At 32.5% G+C, this 13,187-nt stretch overlaps 1 protein-coding gene across 4 annotated transcripts in view; it reads left to right on the top strand.

The window, feature by feature from the left end:
• nAChRalpha6 (nicotinic acetylcholine receptor alpha6) overlaps positions 1-13,187 on the top strand; it is a 566,449-nt gene that overhangs the window by 358,992 nt on the left and 194,270 nt on the right. For all 4 annotated transcript variants that reach the window (XM_076373166.1, XM_076373172.1, XM_076373171.1 and 1 more), the window contains exon 8: positions 10,252-10,446. In XM_076373166.1, the coding sequence (XP_076229281.1) occupies positions 10,252-10,446 (195 nt within the window). The remainder of the gene's footprint in view (positions 1-10,251; positions 10,447-13,187) is intronic.

Below are 13,187 nucleotides of genomic sequence, written 5' to 3'. Positions count from 1 at the left end.
TTTTCATTTATAATTAATCAATTGTTATCTCGTTATTCAATCAGTTAAAATAATAGTGATTTCATTGTAAATACTCTGCATAGGTAATTATTAATAATATCTACCAGTACTATACTTGGTGATATTTTGTTGTGATTCCTTTTTTGAATTCATAATTCTTTTCTAAAAGTACTCTTCATGGATTCCTAATGTATTGAGAGTATTAATGAAATCGGCAATGAATTAAATCCCAGGAAAAAAGGTGCAGAAGTAGCCGCCATTACAGACCACTTGTTCAATCGGCGATTGCAAACACCTGTACGTTTTCTCATTATGTCATTTTAATATGTACTTCAAACTCAATTTACGCATTATTCGAAAACCCTTCGGTCGGCATTCTCCAATGCGATTGCATTGTAAATCGTTGCCTGACATGGTCTAATACCGTTAGTGGATTATCGAAAATCCATTTTCTCTTTTACATCGATCTAAATGCATTAATGAACTGCACAGTACGATGTGATATTTAAATGTCGATCACAGGACTATATTTTTTTACTGATATTTTTAATATCATGTAAAAATTACAGAAGAATATATGTTTTGGTACTTCTGTTCCATTTTACTGATACAAAAAGGTATAAATAAATTAGACTACATAATAATAGAATAAATTAAAATACGCAAATAATAATTCAAAATGCAATATTAAAAATTGATGAATTATATGTTTTCCGACATGTTCACATTTTTACTAATCCTCTGATGAGTATAATATTATCTTTGTAAGTGGTCTGTAGTACGGTATTTTGAATAATTACTTCATTCGAGGAAAATGAGATAAAAAATTATTATTATGTTTATTGTTGTATTTATGGTTGGATAAGTGTATCTATCTAATTTTACTTTTCATAATCTTTGTATAACTATGTTTTTATTTCTTAAAAGATGAACAATGCCGTAAAATTTTGTTAAAAATTCGCTTATTTCTAATATTGTCTTTTAAGAGCTGCACATTATGTGGTTTTCGCATAAAAAAAGAACTGTAAGATATTACAGATATAGTTGAATGTATTTTATAATCTGTATTATCATTAATGTAACAGCAACTACTGCAATTATGCCATAACGAACGTAAAATAACATTGTACTCAACACAGGCTCGAGAGCTAGTAGTATCAGTCGACGTACAGTCAAACACGGAAAGCAAACTTCACATTATAGTCAGGATGTATATAATTTAGTTACAAGTTTTCATAAATTAGACATTATTCTATCAAAGTAATTCAATGAAAATAATTGTATTAAAAGTAATAATAAAAAAATAACTATATGAAAACTCTCTGTAGTAAAACAACTCTTTCTATACTTTTAATAACAAAACTTTTTAGATTATATTTCCTGAATTTTGATTTTTTATTACTGAATCATTCGATTCTTCTTTTTAATCTCTACCTAATTCTTATTTTTACATGGAATTAACAGGGAAATACTTATTTCTGTAGTGCTTGTAGATTTATAAGAATACTGTCATAAAATTCGAAACTACGAAAACTGGATTGTCATAATAATTCGATACTTTCTATCGTATCTCGAAAATCGAAGAAATCAAATCATATCATTTTTCACTAATATTTTGCAATTTTAATTTATTATTTACAATGGTTACAGTGGTTATAAGTTTAACAAAGAGTATAGTCTTCTCTCCTTCTTAATTGCAATTACTTTTAATAAAGAAAACTTTTCGATATTACGATCAGAGTGTAATTACAAAATTCATTTAATCATTCCTTTCTATCTCTCCACAATCTTATGCCAAAGTTTATCTACAGTAATATACAGTATCCATGCATTATAATCTCAAGACAGATTGAAATTGCTTACCGCGTTCGCTAATTGTGTCACATATTTGTCACGCCCGTAATCATATATTTTACATTAAAAAAATGAAATGGATCATGTGGATATTGCTATCTTACCCTTTCGAGACTGTTGGGACAGATATGTCTCAGTCAAGTAAACGTAGACGTTACCATATATGTCCCAGACTGTAACTTTGCACTGAAGTAAAAAAAAATTAATTTTGTTGCTTTATCCTATTATTTTAAATAAATTTATTAACTGAAATATTACAAATGTATCCTACTTCTTTTATTTTCCTAAAATAAAATCTGGGTCGACATTTATAAGGTACAGCATTATATTTAGGAACTCAATGACCCGTTTTACATTCTTTTTTCAATATTTTGTTTAGAAGATTCGTTGCATTGAATAAAATACTACAATCGAGAAGATCGTCACCGAAGCAAACGCTGGTTGCGAGCGTGTTAAACAGAAATAAGTATTTCTCTACAATTTGACCATGAAGGTATTTCTTAAATTGTTGCAACACTTGGTACGACAGCGTGAGAATGATCACCTCCACCGAGATGCTATTGCAAAGTGGATGATTCCGAGCTTCGCGTAAAATCGTGTACTTCACCTTTGCACTTTGGCACTTCATATTCCTCGCATCGTTCAGCGCTGTCGGCGCGTAAAGGAATGCTGATAGAAGTCTTTAAGAAGAATTGTCCATGACGCTGCAATCACGAGGACGATCTCGCGCATGAAAAGACTTCGCAGCTGCTCTTTCGGGCATTCCATAAACTGTTCGATCGATGCTGCGATTGAACGACCGTGGAATGACTGGATTCACGCGGTTGTGCCTGATTCGACGTTGTGCCGTGACTATAAAATCGTAGAATGATCCTTCCCCGCGTCTAACGTCAACGTTTCTTTACAATTTAACTTTCAATCTTAGCTGCCTTCTACGGCACACATTCTTCTGTGTCGATTCACAGAATTTTGCTCGTAAACAACAATTTTTATGAAGCTTCGAGGAAATTATTTGACCTCCTAAGTGAAAATAGGCGAGCCGGAATTTCGACTGACGTAGGTGAAGAGAAAATAGAGATCATTTATTTGAATAAGCTTCGATTTTTTTTTACACTTGTCAAAGTTATATATTTGCGTGTATATATTCTATTATTCCATCTATTCGAGGTTATCTATTATTGAGTAATTATGTTTGAGATAACTTGATTTCATTAAAATCGTCAAATATTTTTAATTTTTCTATGTCGTATATTGAATTTCTACAGAAATTTATTTAATTATTCATTTTATATAGATATTTATATTCATAAATATATTTTATTTTTCATTAGGTATTAATAATATTTAGGACATATTAGTATTTTTTTATATTGAAGTTATCTGTTTACATATACCCGTTCTAAATATTATGGAATTTAATGTATTCGAAGGTGCTAAATACGGACATTTATCTATGGCTGTAAGGCCATTTCATCATTTTTCAAAATTAATTCACAGTATGCGATCAATTTTAAAGACACATCGATTTATGAACTACCACTTATTTGCTTTTGAACTTTCCACGTATTTCAATCTGTTTAATTAACTTCGAAAAATATTAGTAATCCTATGAATAATGCGGTGTTTGCATACTTCTTTTGTCTTTAAAAATTCAAATAACCGGAACTTCTTTTCATCGCTGTAATTAGAGTTAAAAAAGTTTTGCTTACCTTAATTTGTTAAAGTAAAAGAAATGTAAAACAAAACCGCAATATTTATGAGATGACCCAATATATGGCAATATAAACATTCTCGTATTGCCCGTGTTACATCATCATTAAGATTTTCGTAAGTCACTTACGAAAAATTTTGTACGGGATGAATTTACTTGTAAACCATTTATTACGTAAAAGAAAACCTTTCAGACGAAAGTTATTTGATATCAATCATATCAACAGCATTTCAGCTCCTGATGTCAAACAACTTTTGCCTCAAACATTTTTGTACCCAACAAATAAATTTTGGTGGCACGATTAAACGGCTCACCCTATATACGACAAACCAACAAATAATTAAACACTTTATCTAACCTCTGGCCGACACAATCACTGACTAACTACCAGCACAGTCCTCGTAATCGCATAGGACTGTACATTTTTACTTGCAAATCTCTATAACTTTTCTTTTGTTTTAAATCTTTTAAATCAGCGTAATTTGAATGGGTTGCCGATTGTTCAGCATTTGAAATCTAAAAGACGATTAATTTTTGAATGATTAGTAACATAATTAGGAATTTTGTTTTTGATTATAAAGATTTGATAATGAGCTTGCGGTAAATAAAGTGTTAATAAACAAGTTAGGAAAGATGATCTTTAATCGTAAGAACGTCCTTGCTTATTTAATCCATCAACAGCTTTGAAACCACGTTTTGCACGAATGAGATCTCGTGCGTCTCACCTTGATGCACAGAAAAGTGTGTTAGCTTATTAATTAAAAGCCTTAGCTCCGTCATTAACATTTTTAAGGAGAGTACGAAGAATGGCGTGGCACGGAACATGCTCTAGTGTCGTCTTTTAGGGAGCCATGGAAGGGAAAATTGATCCGCATCTCCCACACACGCGGCTTAAGTATCTATGTAGGTGCACCGACCGCCGGGACAGAAAAGTCGCAGGTGTAGCCTCTGTACTTTTTGCTAATTAGAACGGACGAACCATTTGAGAGATTAATTTAAAAATAACTCGGGGAACGAGCCCCGGGGATGCAGCAACAAGTGACCGATTTGCTTTCTTATCTGAATTGCCGGATTCGATCGGAACGACTCCGGTCGATTGCAATTAATTACAACATCCCCTTCGCGTGATTATTAATGTGACATTTTTGCCTACGGACGAGTAAGTATACATCCCCGTTTCTTTATGTAATTCCTGTCTATACTGAATAAGAGATACAGCTGCATTACGTCGATTAAGATATTTCTTACGTATATTATTATGTATATATTAGTCGTCGCAAATAGAAATGATCAGTCATTAATATTTGATAATTAATAAATTACCAAATTTTGTCCCTTGCAAAACTATTTGAAAAATCAAATACGTTTTCAGATTCGTTTTCCTTTACTTTTCTTTGAACGTCGTGTTTTATTCTGTTCATGGCATGTTTACATGTTTTGAACGTTAGCTTGTGCCTCGTAAATCTCAACGTGATTTTTCACAGATCCTTTCCCAGTTCGTCGCGGTGTCAAGACACGTTAGTCGCTCGACTGTTTCCCAACAGCGAGACAAAGTTACGATCAAATTCGTAAGCTTCCTCGTCGTGCAAACAGCGCCAGGAATTACCAACCAAACGCAGTTTCCTCGTGAACGCGGTCAAAGTATACTTTCGTGGTTACTTGGATCGTGATTACAGTCTGGTCCTTCGTGCATCGTAATTCACATTTACGCCAAGAACGGCTGCTGTGCGCACGACGTGTATAGTCGCGAAATGTTCACGAAGTATTCGTGTGTACCAAGAATGGAGAAATTCGCGGTGCGTATAATTTGTGGCGGAAAACTTGAGACAAACGTCTGGATTAACCTCTTGCGTTGGAATTTACTTCTTCCAGGAGTTGTAGCTTGCACGGGCTGAAAGAATGACGCCAGTCTTCCCTCGGTAACAGTTTTTCCAAGTTAATTAGCAAGTGTTTCGTAATTAAAGAATCAGTAGAAAGGGCAAATCTTCCGAGATCATTCGTTGAAATTTCATTATGAATTCATCACAGTACATTACGTTTCGAGATTGAATAGAACAGTTAGACTAAATGAATTAATAGAAGTAGTAGTTTAAATGTTCTCACACAAAAACATTTTTTTTCTAATTTTCCTTTGTAAACTGTGCGACTGGACATTCGGAAAATTTTTATAACATACATGTGGAAATTAATGTAAATTTGATTAGTACTTTCGCCTGTTTATTATCCTAGTTATAATTTCATTCACTAAGTAGGATTATTGAAGTATAGTCTCATAAGAAAAATGAAATTTACTAATTACAATTGTCACATTTGTGTTGATATAAAAAATAATTTTTCATCGAATTATACTTTAGTTAAAAGTAACATTCCATTATAATTTCATTAACCACTTTGTGGCAGGAGATTTTTAGAAACGTTAGAAATTGTTTTCATAGAAAACTAACTTTATATATCAAACTCTTAAATACTGAAAAATAAGAAAATGTACTGATATCTTATTGTTTACATATTTAAAACTATTTATTGTTACTTTCGTTTCTAGATATGTAAACTCGATGTGACCATTTGTACTACATTCCTCATAACAATATCATAACATAATATTATTGAACTATTATATTATAGAATGAACTACACTTACATACAACACAAATTTAGTTTAAAGCATTACCAGAATTTACCTCCACTACCAACGAAAGAATTTAAAAACCTCGAATTTCGTTTAACCGTACCCCTTTGCTTCTGCATTCAATTTCACAATAACCATTTACATTTTTACTTCTACAAGATTCAATGCATCTGCAAATCTCAAAGATAATATTCTGCAGAAGAAAATATTAGCCTTATCATCAATTAATTACAAAGACGTTCACAATATCAGCCCAAATAAGAATTATAATTATAATCGTAAGTATTTTAAATGAAAGGATTGTTAAATAATTTTAATGAATATATGTAGATACAGGTCAATTACAATTTAATTATTATGCTGCACGAGCTGGAATAATAATTAATAACTAGAGACTTGTGTGTTCCTAATATACAAAGTGTTCTATTCCAACAAAGTTTAGATTCTTTGAAATAAATGTTTATATCTAATTACTTTGAGATTGAGAAATCTTTGTACCATGATGGTTTGAAAGAATCGATCTTCAAGATTAATATTTTAAATACAATAGTAACATGAATTCGAATAATTGAAAAAGTATATTTTATTGATAATGCTATATAATTCGTCCAATGTAAATTCCATAGTCCAGAACAAATACTCCAGTTTTATGCATTATGCTTGCACTATGTTATTATTACCGATTTATGTAATTACTTATGAGTACTCAATGACAATGAAAATATAATTCACATAGCTAAAAGCCTATTCTTAACATTACATAACACATGCTACATAGCCTTACGAACAAAAAATTCCAATAAATACAATATTACAAAACATGAAAATTCTTTCTTCACTATGTAACAGTATAAACTGTAACATTATATTTAAAAAATTCCAAAAGCTATCAAACTGCTTACAAAAAAGCAATAGAACATTTTTCTCATTCATTCCACTATTTACAAAAGAAACGCTTCAGTTTCCACGCGAACACCCAGTACATTTAATATCCATTATAAACGTGCACACGTATAAATCTATTACGAAAGCATAGGAATGGTTACAAATACTGATAAAACATCCACCTTTTTCATTCGATCCACATGCTCACCGTTTAGAAGAGAAACATTGCCCAATATTCACGCGGACACCCGGTATAGTTCATATTCATTATAACACATGCACATGTGTAAATCCATAGATACATTACAGAAGCAAAGGGATTTCACTTAGTCCGGCAATCGACGCGTTTCACTGACCGAATACGTGATTAAACGTGTATCGAAATTTCCCCGCAACAAATTACACGCTCTCGTTACCCGCTTGCACTCGGCGAACCTTTGTTACCCGCGAACCGGGATACACCTATCGCCGTTTAGCTTCTCCGCAGCTGGCCGTTCTATCGTCCATTAGCTCTCCTATCCTATCGAATTACACTTGACCCCCGATTTACGCGGACTTTTTTCCGCGGTAAGCTAGAACACTATTTAGGCGATAGTTTTCATGCGATCTAAATTTGGTAACATCGAATAAAGTATACTTTTGTTTCCTGAAATGTCATTATTATTTCTTCTGTTTAGCTATGTGAAATAAATATGTATTTCTAAAAGTTATACCAGCTTTCCTTTCCGATATTTTGTTTTCTCCCTTACCGACAGGCTCTATTTACGCGATTTTCATTCGCGTAAAACGAATATGTTCCTGCAACTACCCCTTGTTCTATGTTTCTTTCATAACCGCGCTCGTTAGGAGAATTTCGCCAATAATATTTACCAAACAACAAAGACAAATTTTCGGACACAACGACTGATAATAGAAAAATAGTACTTATTTTGAATACATAATTAAGTGATATTTTATTTTTATAACTTCCGTTTGAGAACTTCCTCGCGATCCTGACTCCGATATTGTACGGTAAGGAGTTAACGTATTGCATGCGGGCCATTTTGCTCATTTCAAATTGAAGGCGTGAATTCCAAAACAGAAGTCCACGTTTTAACATGATCTATATGAGTTCCTGGTGTAAGTGTTTGCAGCTTATTCGGAACAATTTAACACTTGAACTACCAACTATTTAAGACATGTTTAAGATATGTAATTGTTATAAAAATTATAACAATATATGTTTTACATTCTTGCTTACATTCGTTATAGTATGCGAGTGAAATTGTTGACTTATAAAATGATTTCGGATATTTAACATTTTTAACATATCAGTAATTGCAAAATAAAAAAACTGAAATCAGTCATACTCACTGATACGGTAGCTCTAGAGTTAATGCTTTTAACATTATAACTACTGAACATTCGAGTGACGTCTTTCAAATTTTTGATAAAAATTAGAACTTACTATTAGAACATTACTTGAGACTTGAAGAGTCTCTTATTCTTGTATCTCTACAAATGTACAAATTTATTTTATGATTCCAAGCAGAAGCAACTTCACAATTTAAATACTTGTAAAAAAAAATTCTGAAGTAGGCCGATTTGATCCATCCTGTAGTTTTAGTGTTAATAGTGTTTTAGTGTTAACAGAAATACGCATAAGTAGTGTAGCAAAGTTTGCAGCAAGATTCAATAAAATGAATAATGTTTTTGAATTCATGGCTTCACTTGTATCGATTACATTTGAATATTTTATTTATGATTCAATACGTTTTTCAATATATATACTTACAATCATACGTAAAATGAATCGAACTATATTTATTTTTAACGTAACGTATCAACGAAATAAATACGAACCTTTATTACTACTTGACGGAACACGGAAAACGTATTTTTACGTTAACTGCATATAATGTGTTAATCAATCTGTGAAACATAGGTGCACTTGAAACTGCTCGTTCTTATTCTAGTTTCAATTTTCCCATTTTAATATAATTTCAGTAGTACCTCGGTAATAGGCACATTTTTGTCTCGAAAACAGATGCAGATTCCATAAATAATGCGGTTTATAAAATTAAATGCACTGCATCTTTCGCCACGAACGAGAATATCTTTGAAATTAGGAATAGGTTTGTTTATCTTTATTTTTAAAAATAAAAGAAATATTGAAAAATCGTATTTAAAGGATGACACGATATTTCGTCTTCAGCGATTATACGATACGTGACACCGCGACGATCATGTCGAATGGCAATTCCTTTTCCTTTCACTCCAGCTTATAATTTCGGTATAAGAAACAGCATACTGCCAGCAATTTCCGGTACACATCTAAGTAAATACCTCGCTAGTAGACGCGTTGTTGACTCGTCATGCGTCTACTATCGAGACATTGCTGCAGGGTAAGTTCGGGGTAGTTCAACAACATATTCATAGTTTTAAAAGTATTGACATTAAACTAATAATTTAATTATGTAATAATTATAGTTGCGAGATGTAGGTATGTATAATACATTGATTCATTTGTTTCTCTAAGCAACGGAACTACCCAGTAATCAAATTGTTTTGTAAAGATTTTTATATAGAAAGTTAAGAGTGCATTTATTGAGATTTTCGTTGCTTTATAATTCATTCTAAAATATTCAAAAATGAGTGGTTTTAGCCCATCTGGTAATAGTTTTAGTGTTAAATTGTGTGATTTTGAGGAATAGTGGTCTAGCTCCTATTTCTGAGCTCTTGGGAAAGAAATTATTTTTGGATTAATTAAATTCTAATATCACAATATTATTAGTAATATTAATTTTTACTAATCATTAATATTAATAATTATAATGTCAGTATTTAATTAGTCCAAGAACGTTTCTCAAAAGCATTTTTCCCAAAAACTCGAAAACAATAATTAAACCACTATCATGTTAAGCCACTCAAATGAGACAGCGAGTCCTTTCACCCTTTAACATTCCCCAATTTCCCACTATAGACGAACTATCCCGAACTTAGAATATTCATATTAATTACAAATAATAAATTTATACTTTGATATTAATATATTCGTTATTTCGTCTTAACTTACTTATAAGTCCGTTTAGTTATCAATTAGAAGAAAAAACGATAAAGTAGAATTGTCTTTAATGTCAGATCTCGATCCTGGAATTGTGAAAGATAACACCTGGCTGTGTTCTCGTTGCAGGCATGCCCGGGAAAAAGAACACGATAATGTACCAGTGTTGTCCGGAGCCGTACGTCGACGTCACCTTCACCATCCAAATCCGAAGGAGGACGCTGTATTATTTTTTCAACCTGATCGTGCCGTGCGTCCTGATATCAAGTATGGCACTCCTGGGCTTCACGCTGCCGCCGGATTCCGGAGAGAAGCTCACCTTAGGTAACGTAACTCGTGGCATGCCTTGCCTGCATATTACACCAGCCAGACACGTCTATTCTCTTTTTTATTTTATATCTCTCTGTCCTTCAACTATCTCTTCTGTGTTTCACTATCTCGTTTCTGTTGGTTCTTCCGGGTTGTGTGCGTACGGTGATCGATGAAAATGTTCGAACAGCGAGATCCTCGAATTTTCAGATTCTTCGCGGAGGAATTGTAGGTTTCAGAGTATATTGATAATGTTTTAATAGTAATTATATTAGTATGAATTTTTCATTGTGAAATTGGAAATTTAATATGTTGCATATTGTATGTTATAAGGCTATTAAATTTTACATTGAATTTTGTATTAAATTTTTTATTTACATTTTATATTAAATTTTACATTAAACGTTTTATTTAAATTCGACATTAAATTTTTTAATTGAATTTCTTATTTAAATTTTACATGAAATTTTTTTATTTACATTTCATTTACAATATTAAAGAAACATTAAATTATTCTTACTTTTGTAACATCATTATCAATAAGTGTACATGTATGATGGAATATGCGAGAGATATGCGATGGAATTATTAGAGCGTACTTGCGCAGATATGTTTGCAGTGCAGTTCCGTAAAATCCGAATATTTCATTTATGTGTTTCAAATATTAAATTCTCTTATTTTTTAATAAAATTGTATCAGTATTCAGTAAAACAGTTATATACCAGGGACAATCTTTTAGAGACGATTATTAATTACAAATATAAAAGTCTTTCTATTTCTCGTAATATTCCCTATGAAGATTCCAATAAATGAATTAACAAACTTTTCTCTTGACGAAAACGAGTTCAAACACAATATTCGTGTCAAATATGTTTATTCATTGCGATCAACAAATATAATACGCATTAATAAACATATAACTGACACTTATCTTGTTAAAATCTTAGTTTGTTTCGTCGAAGTCGAAAATACTGATTCATTAGTGAATGTTTCGTACAAATATAATGAGAATCAAAGAAATGTTTACTCTTCTAACTACATTTCAATTCGGTCACTAATTCTCTCTCCGTTTAATCTCCACATATTTCATTTCTCGTTCCTATCAAGTTAAACAACTAATTAAAAACTAATTTCACAACTAATTGAGAAAACATACTATTTCAAATCGAACATCCAAAAGTTGTAGTTTTAACTGCACGAACAGTTACGCACGAAACACGTTCGAATTCAAGAGAAGGAGAAATAAAACTCTCCGCGCGTAAACAATAACGTTAGAAGGATGCAAAAGTGGAAATGAATTTATTCAAATGAGTTGAAATATTTTCGTCGGTCCCGAAACGCGCGCCGATCCGCCTATATCTATCTTTCTTTCCCTCTGTCTCTCCACATATATCTGTTTTGTACCTGTATATTGTATGTACGTACTCGTACAAGTTGGAGTCTTGCGACTGGTTTGACTTTTAACCGGATTATGTTGATATTTTGAACCTATCGGCAACTACAACGCTGACTGTCCTGCGTTTCTTTTGTTTGGACGATGAAAGGGAGTAACGAGATCGAAACTACTCCACTCTCGATCACGGACGGCCGGACGACATTGCGAACACACTCAAGTCGGACGACGTTTTCGATTGATTTCTCGAACCGAATCGGATCGCGCGCGGATCGCAATGAACTCGAGACGTGTTGCGATAGACCGACTGGTTAAAACCGGTGATCGCATCAAGCACGGAATCGATTTACGAGGCTAGGGATTGATCGTTCCGATTTATTTCACGGGACTCGGTCCAGGCGTTGATCAACTGTCGGGGCTTTACTTCTTCGGTCGGCGTTAATGAGAGTGGATTCTGACGTTGCAGGTTTATTCCCGCGGCATCTGAATTGTTTCATCAATCTTCGTTCGAGGGTAATTAACATGGTATCGAGTTTCTTCGGTCTTCTGAGCTCGTTCGTTGTCTGATCAACGTTCCGTGACCATCATTTTTATTTCTACGATGAATCCGGACTGAGCATTGTTGCGTTTGTTGTTGGAACGATAATATACGTTTCGAGCATTTATTACTTAAGCTCCTGTTACACGATAATTCAATGAAGACGCAATTCGTGTAATTTATGTTTGATACTGTTGTAAATTATGTCTGAGCACAATCAGTTTGTGTTGCATTTCGATTAATTTTGTGCTCCAGAATTATCAAGATTGGAATTCATTAATTCTGAATAATATTCTCAGAACATATCGTTCGTATTTCAATGGACAATGTGTGTTGTATGTATTTGAATTTTGGTATTTTGTATTAATAATAAGAATGTACAAATGCATAGTCCGCTGATAAACTTTTTTAAAAATATTATCTATAAATATTACACATGAGCTACAAATTGTTGTGTATTTATACTTAAAAACATGGGTAATATTATAAAACACACGTTTTCCATTAAAATGCATTTGCAGTTACCTAAATATTCTCTTTTTATCAGAGAGCGTATATTATTTAACAGACTAATCAACACTAGATATTTAATACCAATTCCATTAGTCATTGCAATAATGCTCAATCACGATTCATCAAGATCATCATCAAAAAGTCATAGAAACATTAACAATGGAACGATAAATAATAATTCTTCTACATATACTCCTATTTCGACGCCAGCATTACAATTTAATATAAAACGATCATCACTTTCATTCATACCATAATTATGTAAGGTTCTATATCATCAATCATCCTGAAAGATGAAAATATTACTCCGTA

Source organism: Nomia melanderi, chromosome 1, assembly GCF_051020985.1.
Source record: "Nomia melanderi isolate GNS246 chromosome 1, iyNomMela1, whole genome shotgun sequence".
NCBI classification, from domain to species: Eukaryota; Metazoa; Arthropoda; class Insecta; order Hymenoptera; family Halictidae; genus Nomia; species Nomia melanderi.
This window is presented reverse-complemented; position numbering and strand designations above follow the sequence as displayed.